Raw genomic sequence first — 26,764 nt, forward strand, 5'->3', positions numbered from 1 at the left:
AAGGTTAGTTTGAGACTTTCATGTGAGCAGTGTCCCACTGTATGCCTTGTGTTTGAACATTTCTCTGCAGAGAGCACCTTAGGGGAGCTGTGCGACTAACAAGATTAAAACAGATTGGAGCTTGACATGCAACAGCAATTGTGAAGCCTCATTTCTCAAATGTAAATGCTCTTAGAATTCCTTTTACAGTTCGTCTCTCCTTCCCTGTTTGTGCTTCTCGACCCTTCCCAGCACCACCTGCTCCTGCAGATGTTTTGCTTTCATTTTCAGTTCACCTTGAAACATAAAATGTAAGTACTGCAATAGCCACCTATTGCAGTTAAATGTAACACTGTTTTATTACACAGAAACCTATGGCCTGGCTTTTTTTAGATGGAAAAAAATTGGATGGAATGTTTTCAAAGATATGGTTTAATGCAGCCCTGGAGATTGACTTGTCAATATTCACATGCTGTCACCTCATTATTTTATGATTCGGGTGTGGTGGTAATAGCCACTCAGTATCACTAAATAGATGCAATTATTCCATTGAAATTATGCCATTGAACATTTTAAAATGTGAAGTATTTTGGATTTCATGCTGAAAAACAGCTGCAATTTATTCTAAACGCATTTTCTATCTCAGATAGGATTCGGTGACCAACAAGGAATAAATATTTGCATGTCCCCTCATCCAAAAAGAAATAAAAGAAACATTGGTCATAACTAAAAAAATAAATGCTGCACCTATTTATACCTTTTTAAGAAGAACCCACCTTGGGAGTACACACATCAAAGTTTGAAGCCATGTTTTTACAACACAGAGTTTCTCCTTTGTTGTTCACCCCTCCCGAGATACAGTAAAGGTCTACTTGAAATAAAAGTGACAATGAAATACAAAGTCATGAATGGTAAAGACTGATATTTATTTCTCATCACAAATAAAAAGAACCATGCTTACTCATCACAGAAAGAAAAATAAGAGAAGCGCTCAGTCTTTGTATCTTTACCGACCTTGCTGCCGGAGTGTTTTTTTGTTGAGAATGTGAATAATAGCACTCTATGAAGAATGAAATTCTTTAAAAAAAAATCCAAGCCTATGCCCATACACTGAAGCCCCCCTAACCACACCACCCATAGCCCTACCCACCTCCACAGCTCATTTGCCCTCCCCGAACAAAAATCACAGCATTATTTGAGTGGGTCAGTCTGAGGGCTCTCAGTCCCCAGAAGTCTTAATAACCTGGAACAGTGTGACATTGTAGAGCACCTGGTGTCCGTTGTTCCAGGTGTACAGGACCCTCTCCCTGGGGTTGTAGTCCATCATGGAGATGTGGGAGTATTGATTGTGGAAAGGGATGTCTGTGTACTCATAGCTTGATGTGTTGGTGTAATAGGCAAAGTAGATCTTGGCACCAGCCAGGTGGGAGTTGGTGACATAAAGTGTACCGCAGATCATGAAAGACTCTCCAGCACTGCGCTTGGGAAAGCCTGTGTCCCAAGTCTGCAGCACCTCCAGACTCTGGGGCTCCAGGCGACTGATGACAATGTTTCCAGCATTGGGGATGGTGGTGTAAACGGCCCACAGGCCATTCTCATCCGCCATCAGGTCGATGTCAGAGGAGCCACCCCAGGAGTAGGGAAAGGTGTTGTTATAGCCGGCCCCACTCAGGCTGCGCTGCACCAGCACACTTCGAGAACGGAAGTGGTACTTGATGATGATGTTGCTCTGGTACTTGTTGTAGTACAGTGAGCCGTTGTAGACCACATGACCAGTGCCTGCCCAGGGGTGAGGCAGCAAGTGCTGCACAAAGTTCTGTCCCTTCATGAAATCATTCATTGTGCGGTATTCCAGGACACGCCGTCCCTTGAAGTAACCATCCATGGACCACACCTGTGGAGAGAAGACAAATGAATCCCATTGGGAAGAGACAAACTGAAGGAGATAATGAGAAGATCTAGAGGTTACAGGAGTATATTGTTATACCTGATACACCTCTCTGCAAGAACATTGTGAGCAATGTTTCATTATAGCCGGCGGCAATGCCCTGAGCAAAGTAAGTGTGTTGTTTGTATGTGGTGAATCTCCACTTGTTTGAGTGTGAGTGTATGCCTTCATGTACATACCTGAATGTGTGTGCAGAACTATTGATCTCTACCACGTGTGGGAGTAAAGACGTTGCCTGTGCTTTGCAGTCAACCACTGCTTGTGCTCCTGGCCTTTCTAGTCCACATTTACAGAAAATCAATCCATTTAGCAGCTCTATCGTTTTCTTCAAGCACTCTCAGCGGATCTCTCCACTGACATGGCCCCTCTCTGGCTGCATCTCCCATCTCATTTTCTCTATGCTTCCGCAGAGGCACAGTTCAGCCTTTAATTGATTCAATTAAACTGCAGTTGGCTAAGATATTCATTTTTCCCTTAACATATCAAGGGAGCTTTGCTAATATGTAGCTCTCGTTCTTCTGATGCTCCACCCATCGTTTTTCTCCACTTTCTCTCTTTTCCTGCTCTTGCATGCTTTCTAGGTGTAGAATAGGCACTCTCCTGCAATAACAATTCCAGTGGGGCGAGAGGTAGTGTATGGGAGGAGTCGGGGGAGGTGAGGTACAGCAGCTGAATTATGGAGAAGGGGAGATTATGGAACATTAGGCATTGTTTCTCCCCTGCCTGCTAAAAGAGTCCCTAGAGCTGAGCCAGACCATGTTTTTTTGGCGCCTCAGCGACAATGACGTTTCCCCAAATATGATTATCATGATTGGTGAGGGTGTTGATGTGATATTGTTGATGTATCTGGCTATTAATACAATCAGTGATTGATCTAAATAGCCTAATGTGATCTCAGCAAGTAAGGTGATTAAAGACAAAGATCAGGACATTCAATCACAGAAATTCACCTTCTCTGTGGCAATATCTATTTAGTTATGATTCAGGGTGGGGATGGAAAAAGGCCATCGTAATCTCTCCCCTTAAACTTCATCAGTTTCCATTCTCCCCTACAGATGGTTAATATTCTCTTCCACTTTTCCACCACTTCCTCAATTCACCAGGCCCCACAATTCCTCTTAATTTTCTCCATCATTTGTCTTTTTCCACCTGCTTCTAACCCCCTAACCATGTACAGTATCTGCCCAAACGAAACCACATGTCATCTCTAATCAGCCGAAGCCATTACTATATCATCTGGATCCAGAGCATCTCAGCACACTCCTGGTAATTACCTAGGTGATTTAGAAAACTTTAGCCCAAACAACTCATTCATTTCTCCACTGATGATGAAGTGATTAATCAGCTGAAATTGCAGTGACAGAGGTAGACAGGGAGAAGGAAAAGGGATGCTATCCATCAGTTACTCAGCTTTGCATCCCCATTTCTCTCCTTGTCTCTCCTCTTCCAGAGCTCACGAGGAGTCCTACTCAGGCAAAACAGTCAATCAGTCACCGAAGTAACATGACAGTGTTGCTGTGACGGATATTTTATCCATTGAGCAGCTGACAGAGTTTTTTTTGACAATGACTTTGGTTCTACTTTATCCTCTATGTTTGAACTATGAAGTAGGTAGCATGGATTAAAGGGTTCTTGTTCAGGGGTGAGCCTAGAAACAGAGGGACTTACTCTGTTGTCTGAGCTGGGGATCATGGTATCGGTCATCCAGGAGCCAAACCTTGACCCTGATGCACGTACTGTGATGGGATTACTGACTCCAGTCAGCTTTCCACAGCCTGGAGGTCAAAAAAGAGAAAGAGGTAAGACGCCATACAAATGTATGTACTGTATGTATTTATGTAGGACATAAACATGTACATACTGTGGCACTTATACACACACACACACACACACACACACACACACACACACACACACACACACACGGGATGGGATTGATAATTCATAAGTGAAAAAAAATGAAATATTTTATTTATAGATTGACTGTTTTTTCTAGACATATTTAAAATATCCATGCATGTTATATTTTGCGATGTTTCCATAATTGTCTTAGTTTTATATATTATTTGCATTTGTTTACCTCCCCAGTATTGTAAAGTACATACTAAAAGTTATCTGGAAATAAATATATTTAACGAGCAATTATTATTTCTAATTATTACAGTATCTCTCCGCATGAAGTCATTTGCTTTATGCACACGCTGAATGGAAGACAATAACAAAACACTAATGACCTAAAGGCCAAACTGTAACTGCAGTCTTGTCCTGTTAAGTCATCAGTTTATGGGATTTTGTAAAATTATCAGTTTAAGCTAGCACATTACATGAGAACACAATCAATTATTCATTCAGGCTTATAGACTTTTGACCATTGATAATCTTAATTTAATCATTAATTCCTTTCTGCATTGCTGTTGTCTAACCTCTAATTGTTTAAGTGTTACAATGATATTTGAGAATTCCTTTCAAATTAAACACTCAATGACCCAAATACCCATCCACCCACACACCCATTTGCATATATCTTATACCTAGTTTCTGCATGCAGGAGTGGAGCCTGGTCTCCAGCAGCAGGACTCTCTGGCGCAGCTCCTCATAATCATAGGCCCCCATCTCTTCTTGAATGGCCATCAGCACCAAGGACAGATTCTTCACCTCCTCCCGAAGACGCAGGATCATCTTGGCGTCCGTCTTGTACTGTTCCAGCACTGGCAGCAGGGGGAGCAGCTGGGTCACCTTGTCTTTCAACTCCTAAGATAGTAATCACAGAGAAAGACGCATGGAAGAGCAAAAAGGGGTGGAGAAGATTAAACCCTGGGAGAATGTAGGACAGGGGATGATGTCGACCATACTAGTCAGTACAGGGGCTTGTGCGCAGAGGAGCTAGCCTTTCAATCTTCAGTTATTGCTTCTGGTTCGTAAATCATCTCTCAATCAGGAGCTCATATTGTAGCTGGATGCTGTTTCTTCGACTTCTTAGTGCCTGTATTCATCATAAAATGCATAGTACAACTGCACCAAGGAGTAATTTACTGCGATATCATGTATTACTGACATTTCCGTTATATATATTGAAATTGGATTTCTCTTTCTTTGGCTATATCTTAGAATACTGTACACATCACTTGTACAGGCTTCTTTTTATGATCTGTAAGTTGATTAAATTCCATTTACAATCCTTTGTGTGAATTAGAAAGCCACTGAATTCACACATTATTTTCGATCAGGCCAAATGCACTTACTGTCTCAGCTGGTTCAGGTGATTTTCGCCTACAGTAAGGAGCATGCATGATGCTGCAGGATGTACACTTGGTCTGTGACTCGTGTTTAGAAGTGAAAAGAACAATGTGTACTAAGGTAGGAGTGCAGAAAGCAGCAGGAGAGCCAGGCTGCCTGCTCGGAAGCTAGAAGGCTCAGGAGAGAAATAGTTGTATCAATAAAGTGTGGCCGCCACAGGAGGGGCTGTTTCCTCCTTGTTAAGGTTTATCGTAAATCTGGTGATGGAGCAGCTCTCAGCCCTGTGGCGCCACATCATAAATCTCATTTTCCCCTTTTCAAGCCACGAAAATCTGGTCTCGTTAATCTCCCAGCGCTCTGCCATTGGCAACTTTGAGCTGCACGCATTCATCAGCCAACCTGCTCTGGTCAAATCCTTTTTTTCTTTTTAAAGATTTTTTTCTCTTTATTGGATTGCGGATTTGCATTCAGACAAGTCCTGGGATATAATGCTTACTATCCTGCATATTTTAGTCATCTCTAGGCTTAACTGAGGAATTTGCTAATTTCATAAACATCTACATTATCTCCACTGGCCTCACTTTCATAAAACAAAGCAAAACACAGCCATTCATGCTGGGTCCCAGTGGTAAAGCACACTTAGCATTTATCAAGGCATCTTTTAATCAAACTATTTTATGGTCCATCTAATATCTGTAAGGGCGTGAGAAATGTGGAGAAAGCCTGGACAAGACAGCATGCTGACAGGAAGACAAAAAGGCCCGCTGATAATGGCTGCTGAGCCTGAGTTTGTAGAGAGATAAGGTAGAGATAAATGTGAATATGTTATCTAAGAGCAGACACCAGAATGTTAAGTATATAGAGAAAGTGAGGCTGAGTGGGGAGAGAAAAAGGAAAGGATGTAAAGAGAAGAATATAGAAAAAAACACTCCTCTTCCAGGAGTTTAATAATTCAGGAGCATGTGCAATTTGTTCACATTTCCTCTGCCCATGACTCAAAGATTGTTTTGGAATTGAATTTGTGTATCTATACGGCAGTCTATCAAGAGTCATACAACATTTTATTGTGTGTGAAGAGCAAAAGAGATGATGCATCTGGCAAAGTTTGTGTGCACATGGAGAGCAATGCCCCATATAGTATCTGAATTCACTTGAGAATAATACACACACACACTGTACAGAAGGTGACAGACAGCCAATTACCTGAAAGCCCTTTGGATTGAGACTGCGGGGATTTTCCGAGGCCACCTTCAGCTTTCCATCCACCACTTTCATTAGTCCCTCAGTGTTCCTTACATACTGTAGATCTCTGTACGTCCGCAGGTCCAGCACCTCCATTGACTGGCTAATGTTCTGAACCTGTCACACACACACACACACACACACACACACACACACACACACACACACACACACACTTTCAGTGTAATTCTTAAAGGAATTGGACTTTTGACACAATCATCCACTCCTCATGCTTGCAATTAGAGCTGAACTGATTAGTCGATTTACCCATTAGTTGATCACTATTTTGATGATCGATTACTCATTTAAGTAAAAGTTCCCCAAATGTGAAATATTTTCTTTGCCTTCTATGACAGCAAACGGAATATATTTGGGGGGTTTTGGGGGATTGATGGTTGGACAAAAGTTCGCTGCTGACAGTCTACAGACCAAATGATGAATTGAGAAAAAAAAATGGGTAGACTATTGAGAATGAAAAAAAAATGCTATGAGGGATAACGCGATCTTCACATCACATTTAGTGCAACATTACACTCCATGGATCAACAAAATATAACTTGACAGCCTATCATAGCTAGAATCGTTTTCCCGACTGGGTCGCATCATAGAAGTAACGTTAGTTAGTGAAAAGTGGGAAATGATCAACAATCCAATAATGAATGAGTGAGGAGCTTATTGGCGAATGTGTCCAGCAAACCTTGAGGTAAGCTTTTATTTTCATACCGAACATTAACGTTGATCTTGTCATGTTTGGAGGCTACAGTGCGGCACTTTGCTCAAGCTAAAGTGAATTAACAGTTACGGGAGAATGATGTCCATGGCATGCAAGCCTTTGTCATGAGTCAAGTCTGATGACATGCAGCCTGAGCAAATAAAGTGACGGTAACGGCACATTAGCCGCTGCCAGAACAACGCAACACAAATAGGCGAAAGTTGCAGACTGTTGCAGCCACCTTCCTGAAGCTAAACTAGCTAGCATTAGCTATCTAGGTAACTGTAACATCTTATATACTGTCTATGGTAACATCCTTGAAACTTCTTGTTAAAATGTTATGTTTTACGGATGTCATTGAAGTGCACACCAGTGTAACCGGAGGTAAACAAATAAAGATGGCAGTGCCGCTATGTGTAATGGATGACTAGTCTATGGTCCAGTCGTATCTTTTATTCCAAGATTACAGCAAACATTACATGGTGTCAGAATAGACCAGTGTTTCAAATCGACCTGACGACGGAAGATGGAACACACAGGTGTCCCCACGCCACGGATGGATTGGGATTCATCCAATCTGCCCGACGCATGGAAGAAATTCCGCCAACATGTGGAGCTAATATTCTCCGGACCGCTACACAGCAAACGGCAGAAAGAAAAGTACAGCTATCTACTCCTATGGATTGGTGAAAAAGGAAGCGATATATTTAGCACATGGACACTCACAGAAGACGAAAGGAAAGCACTCAAGACGTACTACGACAGGTTTGAGGCCTATGTTAAACCCAGAGCAAACCCCATTTTCGCGCGGTATAAATTCCACCAGAGGATACAAGGGGAGGGTGAAAGTTGCGACCTGTTTGTAACCGAGCTAAGACTACTTGTGAACGATTACGATTTTCCTTACAGTGACGAAATGATTAGAGACAGAATCGTCTTTGGCACAAACTCTCCTAAAGTGCGTGAGAAACTGTTATGCCACACAGACCTAACGTTGGAAAAGGCTATTGATATTGCACGGACACATGAGCTGTCGCAGCAGCAGCTAAAAACCACGCATAGTCCCACTGCTAGCACAGCTAATCAGTCAGCTCATGCAGTTAGCAGGAAACCGTTCAAATCGGAGCATACACGTTATGGACAACAAACCGGACTGACTCCAAAAATACAGTATGGAACAAGGAATGTGGAGCATGCGGGGGAGAGCACGGACGCACAGAGGAATGCCCAGCCAAAGGACGCCAATGCAACAAATGTAAGAAGCCAAACCATTTTGCTAAAATGTGCAGGACACAAACACAGCAACCAAAGACAAAGTACAAGCCCAAGAGAGTGCATGTTATCGCCGACGGAGCGGAGCAGCCACCAGATGAACTGTATTTTGACGCTGTCACAAAGCTACATGCTAACATTGCCAAAGAACAGGCATATGCAGAGGTGCAAATAGGGGAAATGAGGCACAAATTGAAATTTAAAATAGACACGGGTGCCCATACCAGCCCACACATTCCACAAAATGTTTGGCAATAAAGTGCTTAACCCACCAGACAGTACTATCTCAGGATATGGTGAACAGAGATTTGTAGTGGAAGGGTCATGCAAGCTCACGTGCAGATACAAAGAAAAAATAGTCGTGCTAGACTTTGACATAGTCTGTGCAAGAAATGCACCTCCTGTTTTGGGAATGCGAGCATGCTTAGATCTGAACATGGTTAAGCTAGTGCACATGGTCAACGCACTGCCATACACTAGCATCACAGATGAGTTTGCAGACGTATTCGAAGGCATTGGACTGTTTCCTGGGGAGTGCACCCTCTGCCTTCAACCTGCTGTAACACCAGTGGTGTGTCCGCCTTGCCGCATCCCATATGCCCTGCGGAGCCGACTCAAAGACGAACTAAAAGAGATGGAAGAAATGGACATTATACAGAAAGTCACAGAGCCGACTGAGTGGGTAAATGCCTTGGTAGTGGTAGAAAAGCCCAAAACAGGGAGGCTTAGAATATGTTTAGACCCCCGCTCTCTAAACAAAGCCATTCAAAGACCCCACTATCCGCTTCCCACTCTGGATGACGTCACACCCAGACTAGCTGGTGCACAATACTTCAGCGTACTAGACGCCAGGTCTGGGTACTGGGCGATAAAACTCAGCCACAAGTCATCCATGTTAACTACATTCAATACCATCTATGGCAGGTATCGGTTCAAGAGGCTCCCCTTCAGGATCATCTCTGCACAGGATGAGTTTCAGAGGAGAGTCGATGAGGCTTACGAGGGGCTTCCGGGCGTCGCCGCTATTGTGGATGACATCTTGGTGTATGGCCGCACCAAAGACGAACATGATGCCAACCTGCGTGGTATGCTGGAGAGAACAAGAGAGAAAGGCATCAAGCTGAACAAGGATAAAAGTGTCATCTGCGTGACAGAGGTGAGCTACTTTGGGCACAGGCTGACACGAGACGGCATCCGGCCCGACCCCAACAAGATAAAGGCCATAAAAGACATGGCTCCCCCACGCAACAGAGCAGAGTTGGAGACCATATTGGGCATGATCACTTACCTTTCCAGGTTTGCCCCCAAACTCTCAGAGGCCACAGATCCATTACAGCAGCTGCTGAAGGAGGGCAACGAGTTTGTATGGGACTTAAACCTTGACGCTGCATTCACACAGGTAAAAGACCTCCTAACACAGGAGCCTGGCCCCGTCCTCACATACTTTGACCACACCAAAGATGTGAAACTGCAAGTTGATGCATCCAAATGCGGCTTAGGAGCAGTCCTGCTCCAGGGAGAGAAGCCAGTTGCATATGCATCCAAGGCAGTAAATGAGACTGAACAGAACTACGCACAAATCGAAAAGGAACTCTATGCAGTGCTCTTTGGATGCAAGAGGTTCCACCAGTACCTGTATGGCCGACAGGTGATTGTCGAATCAGATCACAAACCGCTAGAGGCAATAATGCGAAAGCCACTGGCCGCTGCACCGCCCAGGTTACAGCGCATGATACTGCAGCTGCAACGGTATGACATCATCATTACACACAAGCCCGGAAAACAAATCCCAGTTGCGGACACTTTATCCAGAAAGCCAATTGAATGTAATGAACGGTCACTGAGCGAAGGTATGGACTCACAAATACACACAGTGATCAGCAGCGCTCCGGTGAGCGACAGGAAAATGGCAGAGATCAGAGCTGCAACAGCCCAAGACGAACAGCTCTCAGTGCTGACACAGGTTACCTTGGCAGGGTGGCCTGAATCAAGGAAAAAATGCCCACATGCTGTCACAGATTACTGGAATCATCGGGATGAGATCTCCAAGGTGAACGGCATCCTGCTAAAAGGGGAGAAAATCATTGTACCACACTCACTCAGGGCTGAAATGCTTGCATGCATACATTCAGGACATTTAGGGATGGAAAAGTGTAAACAACGGGCAAGAGACGCAGTATTCTGGCCCGGCATGGGGAAACAAATAGAGGCGCTAGTAGGATCCTGCATCATCTGCCTCGAGCGATGTAACTCTGCCCCAAAGGAGCCAATGATCTCACACCCCATCCCCGAAAGGCCTTGGCAGGTAATAGCCACAGACTTATTCACATGGAATAATACTGACTACATAGTGGCAGTTGACTATTACAGCAGATATTTTGAGGTAGAGAAGACCACCAGCCTCACTTCCACAGCCGTCATCCAAAAGCTGAAAGCCATGTTTGCTAGGTTTGGAATCCCTCAGACTGTAATCAGTGATAATGGACCTTGTTACAGTTCGCAGGCGTTCCGGGCATTCACTCATGCATGGGACTTTGAGCACGTCACAAGCAGCCCACTGTACCCACAGAGCAACGGATTGGCTGAAAAGACTGTGCAGACAGCCAAAGCCCTCATGGACAAAGCATGTGCATAGGGTACGGATCCTTACCTCAGCTTATTAGAATACAGAAACACCCCGGTTGATGGACTGAAGTCACCAGCACAGCTACTGATGAGCAGGCGTCTGCGCTCAATTCTCCCGGTCACTGAAAAGCAACTGCAGCCAGAGCTTGCCTGTTGCACCACAGCACACTGCAGGAGAGAACTGTGCCAAAGGCGGCAAAAGCAGTATTATGACCGAACAGCCAAAACACTGCCTGCACTACCAGTGGGTGCCACAGTCCGCTACCAGCTCCCAGCAGGGACGTGGAAACCTGCAACAGTCACAGAAACAGCAGGTACCCAGAGGTCATACAACATCTGCACTGATGAAGGTCACACTCTCAGGTGAAACAGGCGTCACCTCTTGCAGACTCCAGAAGGTGGTACAAACCATGAAGGTCCACCAAATGGCCATGGACTAGAGCCTGTCACACTGCAACACAACACTGAACACACACCAGACACACAAGCAAACCCCATAGCGTCAGCGCATTACACTACCACAAGGTCAGGCCGCATAGTACGGCCAAGAGAAGTTTTGGACTTATGAAATTATATCAAAAAAAAAAAAAAAAAATGTTTTGTGAGAAATTTTTGTTTGCTTGATGAATACTTACCTTGTTATGTTTAAACGATGCAGCTAAAGTTCTGTCAGAGGAAATACCTGATAAAGTTACACTTCAGTTATGGCGTCCCAATGGTTCAAATGTTTATGTTGGTAATGCAACATAGCAATACACCGTTGCCAAGCAAGATAAAATGACTGATGAGTTGAATACCATAAGACGACATAGTCCATGAATATGTATGGCAGCTAACATGTATGTTCATGACCATGTTTTGTTTTCAAAAGAAGGGGGATGTAACATCTTATATACTATCTATGGTAACATCCTTGGAACTTCCTGTTAAAATGTTATGTTTTACGGATGTCATTGAAGTGCACACCAGTGTAACCGGAGGTAAACAAATAAAGATGGCAGTGCCGGTATGCGTAATGGATGAGTAGTCTATGGTCCAGTCGTATCTTTTATTCAAAGATAACAGCAAACATTACACTAACTACGTGGCGTTTCCAAAGATCGTAAACTGTCTCTGGCGTTTCTCAAGTTCTCAGTTACCAGTAGTGGAAACTAGTACATTCATTCAAGTAGGCTGACGGGCTACTGTACAAGTAGGCTACTTGAGCATTTCCATTTCTGCTAACGTTACTTAATACTTCTAATGTATTAACTTACAGAGGCAAATATTGCACTTTTTACTCCACTACATTAATCTGACAGCTTTAGTTAGCCTAGGCCTATACTAGTTACTTGCAGACTCAGATTAACAATACAAAATATAATCAATAAAGAATTATTATATCATCATATATATATTATATCAATAAGGCTGGTCCACAGGGTGAAATCCACAAGCTACCCAACAGTATGTAAAATAATATATAAAATATAACATTTTCTTCCAGATTAACTACAGTAGGGCCTATGTACTATAAAATAGAGTAAAGCATATTGACAAGTTTTAGATAGGCCTATATAAAACACTCACTTAATTCTTACTCTCTTATTTTTAATACATTCTGTGTGTGTGTGTGTGTGTGTGTGTGTATATATCTATATATATATATATATATATATATATATATATATATATATATATACTTATATACTTATATTGTTTGTTTAACTTATTTTAGAGAATGTATGACATGCACCTACAACACCGAAACAAATTCCTTTTATGTGTAAAAAACATACTTGGCAATAAAGCTTTTCTGATTATGATTCTGATTCTGAAAAGTGAAATTGAATTGAAAAGTGAATTCCCCCATTGTGGGATCAATAAAAGTCTATCTAAAAAAACTAAAACAAAAAAAAAACAACTAAATATCCTATCTCCCACAGCTATCAAAACAGAAGGGTAGCATGCCTAGTACCATTATGACAGTGTACACAAGTTAATGGATACAAGATATAATGCAAACAGAATAAATCTCATGGAGGTGCAAACATGCTGTCAAGTAGGTGTTTATTTAATCTCAGTTTTGCACTATATTTAAATTTTACTAAGTACTCCTCTTGCTCACAATTCGACAGCCCACTCTGTTGATGCATAACCAGCCTACTGTTTCATACACCCCCTCATCTGCTGCACGTTGCACTGAACTGGCCAAAAATCATCCGAACATTGACAAATGTTGCAGGGTTGTGGTGCATATAGGCGGCTCATGTGTACATGTCCAACTACCCACACAGACACCCACCCACAGAGACACGCAACGCTAAAACTCCAAGCGCACAGAAGATATTTATTCAAATCACTCCTAACAAAAACAAATTCTCAAAGGTCACAGTATGACATAAAGTCTGTTTGCCTACACTATGACAGCCCACTCAATTAGTTTATGTCCAGCCTACAGTTTTCTACACCCAACTTATCTCCCACATGCTTCATGAACTGGCCAGGGAATATTTGGTCAGAATATATTTTCTTCACCAATTAAAAACGTATTTGACAGCACTACAGATGGAATAGTTGGATGAATGTGTAACATTAAATGGCTCCACCTGCCTTGAGTCTAAACAAATGCAGTGTCACCATCCTCCTGGGCTGTGGTGGCAGTTGGGACTGCTCCATCCTCTGAGCCATGATAACTGATTCACACACACACACACACACACACACACACACACACACACACACACACACACACACACACACACACACACACACACACACACACACACACACACCAGGCATTTCACGCTTTCTTCTGGCCGCATAATATGCTCCACACACTTATACTTCCCAGAATCCAATCAGTCACAGGTATCCACTGTAATGACTCACTTTGTACCAAATCCTAAAGTGTTTGTGTGTAGTGTATGCATGCGTGACTGTGCCCTCCTATCACAATTTATCTCATCTTAACTTAGTTAAGCAAACGTCAAAGGGGGATGAGGTGTTCTAAAGTTAGCGCCGTGAGCATTCTCACACCACTGTCCTTCAGTGCTAACTCTGCCCTGGATGGTATTTAGTCTGCCCTTGCAGAAAGCTGAATAGAGGCTTTTCTGCAAGGCTACTTTACATTCTTTGAACAGAGGGCAGTTTTGTTAGTGCAACCTTGGCTTTCTGTGTCTGGGAGAGCCTTTGTGGATCTGGTCCGCTCAAATAATTCCCACACATGCTTTGGGTTCAAACGAGGATGTCTAAGCGTGCATGGTGCTGTTATGTGCACATATACAGACATGTAGTCTTTTAACTTGTGGCTTTCACTTGTGTGTAGCTGAAATAGCGCTGACCCCAGGTGTCCTCATTAGGCTGTGCTTTGGACTGTTTTTGATGGGAACGCTTGGCTCTGATAACTGCTGTCTTTCAAGCAGTGTGCATGTACAGAGGGTAGACACAAAAACATACACCCACATTTGTGTAATTCAATCCAAAAAAAAAAAGAAAAAGATATTTGCAAAGCTTATTCAGAGACCATGACAGAGAGGCGATGATTTCACTCTGTGGTAATTTCTGAAGACTTATTTTGTGTATTGTATTGACATGCAATACAATGCAGCAACACAAAGTGTTCCCCTTCAAATTTAGAGCTGAAATATACACTTCTCTGACAGAATTTAATAAATAATAGTATACACTTTTAAAGTAGTATTCATGTCTTTTCTAACTGATTGTTCTATAATGTTTTACTGATTTTCACAGATAAATATGCTATTTTTTTTTAATTTTTTTTTTAAGTGGAGCAGATGGGTTTAACCTCATTTTCACCTGTATTTTATGTCTTCACCCCCCCAAAAGTTGTTTCTCTCTGCAAGAAAGCTCATCATATTTACAGTTAACAGGATCACTGTGCAATGTTGACAGCTCAGAAGTTCTTTTCACTGGCAGAAGGTGAAAAAAAACATGAGCATGAAATACCAATGAGCAGCTGATTACGTACCTCGAAATAAGAAAACATAATTGTTACTGTATTAATCTGAGAATGAGGACATTGGTGGGTAGACATCCACATACAGTACATCCACATGAACAAAGCACATACTGTACTGTAGTACCTTACTGTATTAGTACTGTAATAGTACTGAGCCTCTGTACATGGGGCGCACGCTCAACCAGGTGAGCTACCCAGGCGCCCCTTAAAGCGTGTTTGTGAGTAGATTTTGTCTGTATGAATGTGTGCTTGAAACAGCAGCAGACAGAGACTTTCAGGGGAAATGGCAAACGTCAGTGAGAATGAATGCAATATGTGAATTCAGGTGTCTCACTGATCCATGAGGATCTCAGAGCCAATCCAGCATCTCAGTTTACCCCCATCTCACCTCACAAGAGCACATCAATGTCATTCTTACCTACTCTTTTCTAAATGTTTACTCCCAGGCTCCCAGGATCCACCCTCTCATTCACCAATTTGCTGGTTTGGAGCGTCCACAAGAACAACTCTGCTGTGAATGAGCTGCCACGGCCCATCAAGTAAGTGAAAGCTGTTAAACATTATTTCTCAGGTTTGTATTATGTAGTTTGGAAAAGACAACTAAAGAATGGAAAGATGCCAATCAGCAAACCGCCAATGAATGCAGTTGCAGATCTGAGAGTCAACAAGCAGCTGTGGATCCCTTGTAAGCAGAGGTCCTCTCCTGCCTTTACTCTTACTCCTGATCTGTGTTTGTCGGTGTGTTTATGCACTAGCCACTAGCAGGAAATAACATTTGCATGCACTGCACTGCACTGCAGAGTAGGTCAATAATGCTGTAAATAAAACATAGATTTATTGTCTGGTTGCTGAAACAGTGTAGTGTGCTTGAGGGTTCTGCTTGTGTACACGTTTTTGTATGACATTACATGTATTAGCTTGCCATACATGACACGAGTATTCACAAAAAAGAGAGCTGACTTGAGCTTGATTTATACTTCTGCGTAAAATCTACGTACGTACGTAGGTACGTGGAGACACGAACCTACGCCGTAGCCTGACGTGCACCTCTCGAAAAATGTAACTACATGTCGCGATGTACGTCGCTCGGCCGTGGCTTGGTAGCGTTGCATTTCCCCCTACTCATTTCCTGCTACAGATTTCCCACTTTGGTCAGAAAGCACAGGGGAGACACTTTGTTTCTCTCACTATGACTCTAGAGTCACTACTCACTCCGAAGCTAATCGCTGTCACTCTCTCACTTTCTCCCTCGCTCTATCACCCACTCCCCACACACACACACACACACACACATGCTGGCTCGAAGCACACACCAACGTACAAGTATAAATATCAGGCTACTTACGTAGGCTACGCGAAAGCTCTGCGTGGAGCCTCCGCACAACCATAAATCAAGCTTTATATTTTTTACTCAGAGGAATACAGAAAGAGCACAAGTCTGAATAAACAGATTTAGTGTGCAGCATTTACTGTGTAACTATGCAAACAAAGCATTTGCTATCTTCACTGATTTGTGAAACAATGAATCTTCTTAATTCTTATCTAATGGATTTATATTTATAAAAGAAACTTTAGAATGCTAAGGCTCAGTGAATCTAATTCCATGGGTAAGTTTAGGACATTTATCTTATTAAGCCACTTTAAGCAGCTCTGCTGCTCAAAAAAGAAAAGTTCAACCAACAATAACAATCTTCCGATTGGCGTCATATTAATCTGCATGACTGCTCAACTGTGCGGTAAAGGAAGTAAAACTATTCACTTCAGCATCCTATATGTGACAGACGGTGCCAGACACGAGCGCAGTGCAATGTGGCAGTTTGTGTGTCTGCGTGGTTAACAGTCGTGTCTCAAAGTGAGTGTGTTATTGACAGCTGTCACCTTCTCCATGAGCTGGCGAAGTTGCCTGCTGCGTGGGTCACGGTTACACATGTTCTGGGCTGGTGCGACCACGGTACAGATACACTTCCCATCTGCGTCCTGTGCCGAGCTGTAGATCTGCCAGCCCTCCTCTGGGCTTGGGTACAGAGCCTGCAGAAACATGGAGACATATATATCTTAGACCAAGAGAAGAAACTGGTTGCTTCTGTCTGCTGTTGTTTATCTATGTTGCTACAAAGCAGGCTTTTCAAAATGCATGATTGTAGACAATATATTTTATTCTGTCAGACTGTATCAACAGTAATCTGAAAAGTGTTCCACCCTTATTAAACATTTCTAAACTAATAGATGTATCTAATACTTGAAAGTGTTTGGAGAAAAGAAAGACTCTTTAATACATTCCATATCGTGATTAGTTGTGCCCATTCTGTCACCATACGTTAGCTGCAAAGTCATAATTTCTCCATGGCATTCTCTTTTTCTCTTGCAACCCTGTCAAAAGTTACTTTTCCCCAAAGGCAATTAATGGCAATTGATCCCTCCAACTACTCAAAATTACATGGAGTCAACAGAGAGAGAGAAAGTGAAGCCAGAGATTGACAGAGACAGGAGAAGGAAGAGAGAGATGGGGGATAGAAGAGTCAGAGGGAGAAAATAAGCAGAAATGGGTGCAGATTAAAGGACAATTCCGACATAAAATGAACCTAGGGGTTAATAACATATGTGTACCGAGTCGAACGTTCTCCGGGATCTGTTTTCATGCTAATCGAATGCATCTCTCGAATGCATTGCAAAACAGGTGGTTACCTGTTAACGCTAGCTTTTGGGGCGCTTGGTAAATCACTATTTTCTACCACTAACAAGGCTCAAAATAGCACCACACTTAAACGGTAGCATAATGAGGGTCCCTACATGCAAACCGAAGTATTGAGAACTTTGTAAGTGTACAGACAGTTTATTAAAAAGATAGATTATAAAGACAGTGGCGTTTGTGTTTACATTCGGCCGCCATCTTGGATAACAGTCATGAGCAGTCGAACCACGAACGCTGTGCAACCAGTAACCAGTAACATAGCTCAAACACAGCGTTTGTGATGTAGAATGTAAACACGAACACTACTGTCTTTATAATCTATCTTTTTAATAAACTGTCTGTACACTTACAAAGTTCTCAATGCTTCGGTTTGCATGTAGGGACCCTCATTATGCTACTGTTTAAGTGTGGTGATATTTTGAGCCTTGTTAGTGGTAGAAAATAGTGATTTACCAAGTGCCCCGAAAGCTAGCGTTAGCAGGTAACCACCTGTTTTGCAGTAGCTTGTTAAAAGCTAGAGACGCATTTGATTAGCATGAAAACATGTCCCAGAGAACATTTGACTCGGTACACATATGTTATTAACCCCTAGGTTCATTTTACGCCGGAATTGTCCTTTAAGATAAGACAAAGAACATTGGTGGAAAATACACAAAGGGATGAAAAACACAACGGCATGACAGAGATAGAGTAAGAGCTTGATGGAGGATGAAAAAAGACAAAGACGAATGGGAGGAAAATGGGAGTTTCAAAGAGAAGAGGAAGAGGGAGGGATCAGGCCAGGCTGTGTCAAAGCAGAGCATCTAATAAGTTAGGACACAGAGAGGAAATGGAGCTGTTTGGGATCGATAATGCAGCCCGTAACCAGTGGAGGAGGGTCGAGGCTGAAAGGGTGGATGTCTCTCTCTGACTAATCCAATCAAAAGTAGTGCTGTGTGCTCGCAAGCACATGCAAAGCCTGGCCAGGACGACCCGTTCATTCAGGCTGCACCTACACACACTCGGCTTATAAAGCAAAATGTAATGAGAGCAGGAGCAGCCATTTTAGTGATAAAATTAAAGACCCATCCACATAAGTGGTAGGAAAAGGCTGGAAATAAAATCTTGTGGCTCGGCTCGCTGCTACTCTTCTGCTTTCCTCTGAGCAGTGTTGTGCTGTGCTCTTGTCTCCTTGGGTCGGAGGATCAGATTAAAATGTCTTGGGGGACAGGGGGACTGTGTGATTGGAGTGTAAAGTAGCAACCACCCTGAAAGCCAATGTGCTCACTGTCACATCTCGTCACTCCTACCAATCCCTCGGCACCCCACCCCCTCTCTCCCTTTCCTCTCCTGCACTTACTGCCTTTCCCTCTTTTTCCCTCACTCTCTCAGAATGAGTGGATTTTAAATCGGACTTGCTTCAATTTACTCGAATTGTGGCCAACAGACTATAGCTACGTGAGGCACTTAAATGTGCTGTAATGTCAGCCATGACAATTGAATTATACATTCTTTTTTTTATTTGATCTCTTTCATTATTTATTTAGTAGACTCTCTAGACTCTCTGAATTTAATTAAACTACGGAAAGAGTAATATTCTATTCATACAGTATTACATACATACATTAATGATATTTCACTATGACCGAATGACTCACGGTGGAACTTATTGGCACTCTTGCTAAAGTATTATTCTGTTATTCTTAATATTTATGCACAATTGTGAGTCAGTGTGCAGCCAGTTCCTGCAGTGACTCTAGTCTTCACAGCAGAGCCTCCTTCAATTTCTTTCAACTGCATCTGACTGTTTATTTCATTCTGCCATTGCCTGAGAGGGAGATTCTTTTCCTCTGTCTGCTGCTCTGCCCGCATCTCACTTACTGTCAGGACTTCTGATTTATTGCAGTTTATTGCAATGTGTGTTTGAGTGTGTGAGTGCTCATGTGTTTTATGTCTGTGAGCATTAATGTGTGTATCTGTAAATATCTGCTGGTGTACAAGAAGAGCATATACAGTATACGTGTAGTCTTACGTAAAGTATGCACATGATGGAATTCTTACAGATTTTTGACAATGCATGCATTTGGACATGCATTTAAAACTGCAGCTCCACTACTGATCTACCCCTGAGAGGGTTTGTTTGGAAATCCCTGCAGCTGTATGCACGATTACTGCAGGACTGTAGAAGAACATATGTAATGGCAGCTACAATACTGTGGACGTGTTTAAGATAGTGGTGCTCGACACCACAGCATGGCACACCGGCTTCTTGTTACAGTTGATCCTGTGGTGTTAACAGGTGGAGGTTAGCTTGCCGAATCCACTTATGTTACTCACTCTGAGGGTACGTGCAGCCTCCTGCATTCAATTAAATTGCCTTATATCCATACATGTGGGGGCTGTCTGCCTATGCACCAAATATTCACTTTTGGTTAAGTATTCTTGCAAAAGGATGCAAGTGGGCATCAATATTTCATACTGCTATCAGCCTGAAAGTGAGCCACAGTTCCTTGTCACACAGATTTTTTTATGATATGTTACATAGTGGGCAGTAATAAGCAATACATTAAAAATTAAACAAAGTAATATTGGAGGCATGTCAGTTCCATTATCATAATACTTTCTTCATTTTCCAACATGTTTAAACTCATGCTGTGCTCCTCATGTGCTTTTTCCCTAGCCAGGGAGTTTTCACAGCATCACATCTCCTCTCTTCATTAATGTTTCATAAATGCTGGGCTGAAATTAAGAGCTTATTTGAATTGGTTCCAATTTCATTACTACCCACCTATCCATTCTGCACTAACTTCCCCATTCTCATCACAGTGGCAGTTTTGAGAGCAGCAGGAAAGAGGTAATTCTTAAATGCAAATGTGCTTTGTCCCTATATGCTTTGTGCCTGAGCTGTTGCATGGCGATCTATCAGCGCTCATATCCAAATGATCTCTCAGGGTGCAAGTAGTAAACTTGAATAGGTTTTTGAAACACTGGTTAAATGTAAATATGACTAAATCTCCTCTCTGCAGCAAATAGTTGGTCATTGACATTGGTTCATTTAACATATTGAGCACACCATGCAGCATCAGATATCTCATTAGTACTAGAAAAACAACTTCCTCAGTATCTAATGTTATACAGAATAATATTCAGGGTAAGCAGAGTGAAATGGATGTTTGCATACTACAGGCAGGTCAGGCCTCAGTGTTAACATTTGATAACATAACCTGTGCTATCATTGCCATTCAATCAGTGGCGACTAGCTGGGGGCACTTCAGGTCTGGGGGATAATCCTCTCCTCCCAGATGCAGACGGTGGTTTCTGGAGAGAGGAGGTGTTCAGTTCACTGTCCCAGAAATCCACCCATTAGATGTGAGGAATAAAATAGAATATGTAAGTGACAGATTTGAAGCTGTCACAGTCATGGCTGCCATGCAAAAGCCCATTAAGGAAGAAGACAGCAGCAATGAAAACAACAGGAAACCGCAGAGGGCATAAGGGATGAAAAAAATCAATTGGGCTTGCTCACTAATGTGAAAATTTCTCGTTAAGATTTTTGTCCTGTCCCTTTCCTTTGTTCCCATGACATCACATGTGACAGCCTAGGCTTATGAAGTCCCACCATCCACTGCTGGTATGTCTTCTAACCACAACCTCCCATTCTCCTAATACAAAAAGTATTTAAGATGAGTTACTGATAGGCGGAAAAAAAAGAGTTGTGGTTTTAGAAAGGCTGATGAGAAAGAGAGAGATGGCTCTAATTTCATCGAGCTTAGTTCAGACGCTGCCCAGTTACAATGCTGAATGACAACTTTAGTTAAATCCCTGCTGAGAGTGGGATAGAGGAGATGAGATAAGAGGATGTGGCCATTACTAAGCTAAAAGCAGTAACCAAATGTGATTCCAACTTTCCTCCTCTGCCTCCTGTACACTGCAGACAGTAGAGATCAGATTCAGATCAGATAATATGTGTAGTTTAGAGGCAATTATTATGAAAACTAACTAATCACCTTGTGCTATTACCTGAGCGCATCCTCAAAGTGCAAAGGCGCTCTGAACTCTTTAGTGATTAACAAAGTTCAGAGGGATTATCCAATTAGACATTCGAGCTGGTGGTATCGCTGTCGAGAGTTGCAGGATGAACTTCCTCTGGCATTTTATTAGACCGACTCTGGAGCTGGCTGCTGTAAAGTCAAAGCTAAATGAGATCATAAATCTACAGCTCCCTACTTCATGAGCATGACGGGAAGTCTATAATAACTTTCATAAGCAGCACGCAGAAGGGGCAAACAGGAAGTTATAAACCAGAGATATGTGAGAGAGCTGGCCGCTACACTATGAACTGAGCTTGCCATCACATCTGAGAAACACAGGGGACGGACAGTGTAAGAAGAGTAGAACTGAGATAAAGTTGTGTCGAGAGAAAGAAATAAGCATTTTAAGAATACTAAAGGCGTCAAGGTGAGATAGTCGGCGACTAAGGGTAACAAATTAAGGTGCTACCGATGTAATCCATCTCTTTCTTCTGTTTCCATCCCAACTTTGTTAATCCAAGTTCTACAGCTTCACTTTGTTTTCCTCTCTCTCTCCCTCAGCAGAATTATGTTCAATGCCAGTCAATAACTTCTCTAAAATGCTTGTCCCCAGAAAAGTAGAAACATCTGTCCCTGCTACACAGAGCTCACTTCTATCTATACTATGGCCAAACATTCAGGCCTCATTTTTCACATTTGCTGGGTATTGCTTTAATTGACCGTGCAAATACACACTCCCACTCTTAGGGATGTAACGATTACCGGTGTAACGGTAAACCACGGTAATAATGTTGACAATAATAATTACATTTTCACTTAAAATATCATTATTATCACGGTGGATTACCAAAGTGTGGAAACTCTGTGTTTAATCCTTCCTAGCTTCATCCGAGTCTCCTAAAGTTGCCGCGCGGGCGCACTGCGTAGCCTACAACATGCGTTTCTTGAAGTTGGAATCATGGCGGAAGGAGGAGATGACAGCGCTCAGGACATTTATCAGCCTTGTAAAAAAGGCCATAGTAACACTTGCTCTCTCTCCTGAGATGATTGAACAATCAGTGACAAGAGTCGTCGCTTTGATCTCCTGCCAATCACTCTCGCTCAGACAGGAGAAGGGGACAGCATGCAGCAGCTGTAAAACCTTTTTCTTTATCATTCCTTCCCCGGTTTCAGACTTGTTGAAGTGATGTGTGTAGCCCAGAACGTAAGTTAAAACTATTCTGTAGCTTGCTAAACTGTCATGGGTTTTACTGCTTCGTTATCTGTGTAAACGTTAAAGCTACGTGTATTCATATTTCAATAAGTGTTCTGCTACATAAGTTTAGCCCGTGTTACGACGTGACATTTATTTGGAGAGAGAGAGAGAGAGATATATTATCGCCTTGATATTGCTGTTGCTGTGTTTCTTATTGCATAGCTGATAGATGTGCAGATTGTTTAATATTACTTGTGCAGCCACGTGTTGATATTCAGGTTGTGTTAGGGCAATGTGCTAGCAACGTGCAATCGCCAGTAAACAGACTAGCGCTGTGGAGCCACATGCTTAGCTATTAAAGGTGTATTACGCTGTTTGCTCTGTTATGGATATATATGCTGTAATAGATGTGGCTTATTCTCAGTTTGTGTTACTGAGCAATATGTTACATTTATGTTCATTATTACAGAGAAATGAATGTAATTCTTAGTATTGTTTCTTGATATATTCTGGTGGCTATAACATTTAGTTTTGGTAAATAATGTTCATATTAAGTCTGATGCTTATTAATGTGCATTATTATTTGCTTATATTTCAGAACCACATCCAACTTCACATGTAACGTCAAATACAACTTCATAGTTAACTTCATGTTTGAGTTAATTTAGTAAATAAATCTTCCTGGATCAGCGGGCCAGTGTTTCAGTAGCCAGTTTTCAATAGTATTTACAAGCCTATTGCCTATATTTTTGTAATATAATAAACACTGTTACACTTTTTTAAACTATTTCAGCTTGTGTAGGCCTATCAATGCTTTCTGAACATATTGAACACACTTTTAAAAATACCACGATAATACCAAAAACGTGATAATTTTGGTCACTATAACCGTGAGATTAAATTTTCATACCGTTACATCCCTACCCACTCTTCAAATGAACAATCAGTCAATCCTTAATGCAGAGGCCAGCTGCTGGCCTTTACAATAAAATTCAATAAAGACTCCTAGTGAAGTCCCTGGTCTCTCCTGTGTCCAAGGACAACCGATTACCACAATCAGCACAGCATGGTTGCCAGTCAATAATATGACTCATAAACTTATCATGCCCCTCTCCCTGCTGCCTCCTTTTTCCTCCCTGCTGCCTCGCACTCCCTCCCACTCCATCACTCCCGTGACTGCCACTCCTCCTGCGTGGTGTCCTGCTCGCTTTCCATCTGCAGCTCACTCGTTCCAATCCAGATCATACTAGAATGACAGTGGGTTTGGACAGATGCGTCAAGCACTCTTTTTTAAGTGGGGGGCTTAGGAGAACTGTTGGAGAAGTGAGAGAAAATTACACTCACCCCTGCTCAGCGCTTACAAGCCACAACTTTATACTTTTTGGAACAGGCTGCTAGTGCCATGCCTGTAATGCATTTGGCATCCACTCTATTGTTAGACGCTACAAGATAGCTCTATCACGGCTAGTGTTAAATAGAGGGGGGAGACGAGAGTAGCAGGGTAGCAAGTGCGAGAAAACACTGTATAAACTGTTAGAACAGTCAGTGGTTCAATGAACGAAATAGGATTGCAGAAGTGTGTGAATTGTAAAATCATCAAATTGCTTTTGAAGGGCAAAGCAATGATTCAGGCATAAATTCAGTTGGATTGAAATTACACTCATTACTGCAAATGAACCATGTCAAAAGCCTGATTATGAGCCCAACTATAGAGTCTGGGATCAATACTGCTTCGTACACAGTCTGCAACACAATTAGCTGTAGCATGTATCAAAACAATTTGAAATGATATAACAAGACTGGCTTTAGCTGTGATTCTGGCTTTGCACACCAATTCACATTGACTAGGTAGTAGAGGACACCTGTCAGGGTTTGAACTTAAATAAAGTTTGGTTGAAGGAAGCACAAATAAACATAAAAATAAAGTGCTGAAATAAACTTTTGCAGCTGTGTTTAATCTTTAATCCATAGCCAAGAATCACTCTTTACAATCTGCTTTATTGGATTGCAGAGTGGATGTGATAAAGTTTACAGTCCCGCACGTTAACAGACAAGGGTGACCTCAATCAGATTCTGAGCCCTAGCTCTTTGTACTCTGCCATTTGTTCCGTACTCCTTTTTGATGGTGAGAATATTTTCTTCACTCTTCTGCCTCACAGCTTTCTTATTTTAGATATCAAAGGGAGAGTTACCGCAAACACACATACACACACACACACACACACACACACACACACACACACACACACACTCTACTGTGCTGTCTTTCAGTGCGGTATTATGGGTATACAGCCACAGTACGTAAAGGTTTATTTATGTATGCACATCTTACATGCACACATGAACACATACAGACAAAATGTATTTATTTAACTACTGTGCTATTGCGTTTATTAAAAGTGCTATCCAGACTGAGAGAATCAGTAAGCAGGTACTTCTGAAGTGATTTTTGTCTAGAACTGTAAAGCTGACATAATTTATCTTAATAGACTTTCTACTTGTGGAGTATACCAGGGCTCAAGTCTTAGACCAATCTTCTTTTTATTATATATCTAACCACTGGGAAAACTTGTTTGCAAGTATGATGTCTTTCTGACCATACTAAACTAAATGATGCCATGCATTACAGATGGAATTTTCTTCCAGCTAAAGGCAGATAAAATTAAAGTTGTCATTTTTAGTGATTAACATGTTGCAAAACAAATATGGCAGTGCCGCGGTGACTGTGATTTTTATGTGTTCTCTTTGACTTGATTTCAGTTTTAAAACTAATGAAAAAAGGGTTTTTTCTTCCACTTAAGCAATATTAATTATAGCTAACTGCAAAATGAATGCCAATTTTGTTAATAGATTAATAATTAATTTCTTATTATATGATTATATATATGATTTTGTGTGTGCACAGCCTGGCAGGTCTGTGGTTTATCTTGGCTTGACCATCCTGTGCAGCCACACCAGTTCCATGTAAGTGTTAGAGTTCCAGGGTCTCTTCAACCCATTAAAGAACATGGGTTTGCACTATCCAGATGTGAACAAGCATCCAGGCAGTGTTGTGCTCAGTGCCATCGCAGAAAGGCGCATATAAATTCAGTCAGCTGTGTTCTTGGATTAGCTGGTTAGAAGACAGGCACTGAAAGCAAGTGAAGCAGACTTTGAAAATGGCTGATGGGAGAATATGGGATGCAGCATGCATGAGTGCCAGGGTGGGGAGCAGCCATGCAATGGCCACTGGCGCACTAGCAACACTGTGTCACAAGACCGTGGCTAGATTGTCTTTGATTATAGCTCTAAACATTGTGTGAGTCATGACTGCTTCTAAGATCATCACAGGCAAATGTCTCATTAATAGTGATGGGACTTTCAGGCGAGGTTTTACATTAAAGTTTTATTCAGCATTGTTTATGAGAGGAGATTATTCCTGTCTCAAAGCGAAGACATTTCCCATCACAACAGACTGTTATACTGTAATAATTCCTGGCACAATCCAACTGGCTCATCAGTTTTGATGAAACTTTGATGAAATGAACTGCAACTGCATCCTTTTTCCTCCATTGGTTGTGAATGAGAGTTGCCTGAAAGAAAAATATCCACTCATAACTATGTATAATATTTTATTGTCTCCAGTCTTTTGAAATGCAAATGATAAGGCTTCCAGTCATGAGTCTTGCTTAGAATGAGTTTACTGAAAAGAAACCTTGCAACATTTTTTTTTCCCCTTTACCCTGAGCAAGATAAGCAAGTATAGAAAATAAATGGAAGTCTTATCCAGGCCATACCCCCTGGGGAAAGGTGGGTGTTCAATAGGATTATATAGTTTAGTGCTGTAAATAATTTAAACATGCCTTACACTCTGACATTGCTACAGAGATTAGATTGTGATTTTATCATCTT

The 26,764-nt window shown here is 42.0% G+C and overlaps 1 protein-coding gene across 4 annotated transcripts in view; it reads right to left on the bottom strand.

Moving 5' to 3' along the window:
• Window positions 1-886: 886 nt before the first annotated feature.
• The window catches only part of olfm2a (olfactomedin 2a), a 49,135-nt gene continuing 23,257 nt past the window's right edge, over window positions 887-26,764 (bottom strand). For 2 of the 4 annotated variants that reach the window (XM_035996886.1, XM_035996887.1), the window contains exons 2-6: window positions 16,855-17,004; window positions 6,368-6,523; window positions 4,459-4,678; window positions 3,596-3,702; window positions 1,199-1,873 (exon numbers count right to left, since the gene is read on the bottom strand). In XM_035996886.1, the coding sequence (XP_035852779.1) occupies window positions 1,199-1,873; window positions 3,596-3,702; window positions 4,459-4,678; window positions 6,368-6,523; window positions 16,855-17,004 (1,308 nt within the window). Of the gene's footprint in view, window positions 1,874-3,595; window positions 3,703-4,458; window positions 4,679-6,367; window positions 6,524-16,854; window positions 17,005-21,667; window positions 21,687-26,764 lie in introns of those variants that run through there. The other 2 variants (XM_035996888.1, XM_031312782.2) reach the window with 2 other exon arrangements.

Source organism: Sander lucioperca, chromosome 21, assembly GCF_008315115.2.
Source record: "Sander lucioperca isolate FBNREF2018 chromosome 21, SLUC_FBN_1.2, whole genome shotgun sequence".
Classification (NCBI taxonomy): Eukaryota; Metazoa; Chordata; class Actinopteri; order Perciformes; family Percidae; genus Sander; species Sander lucioperca.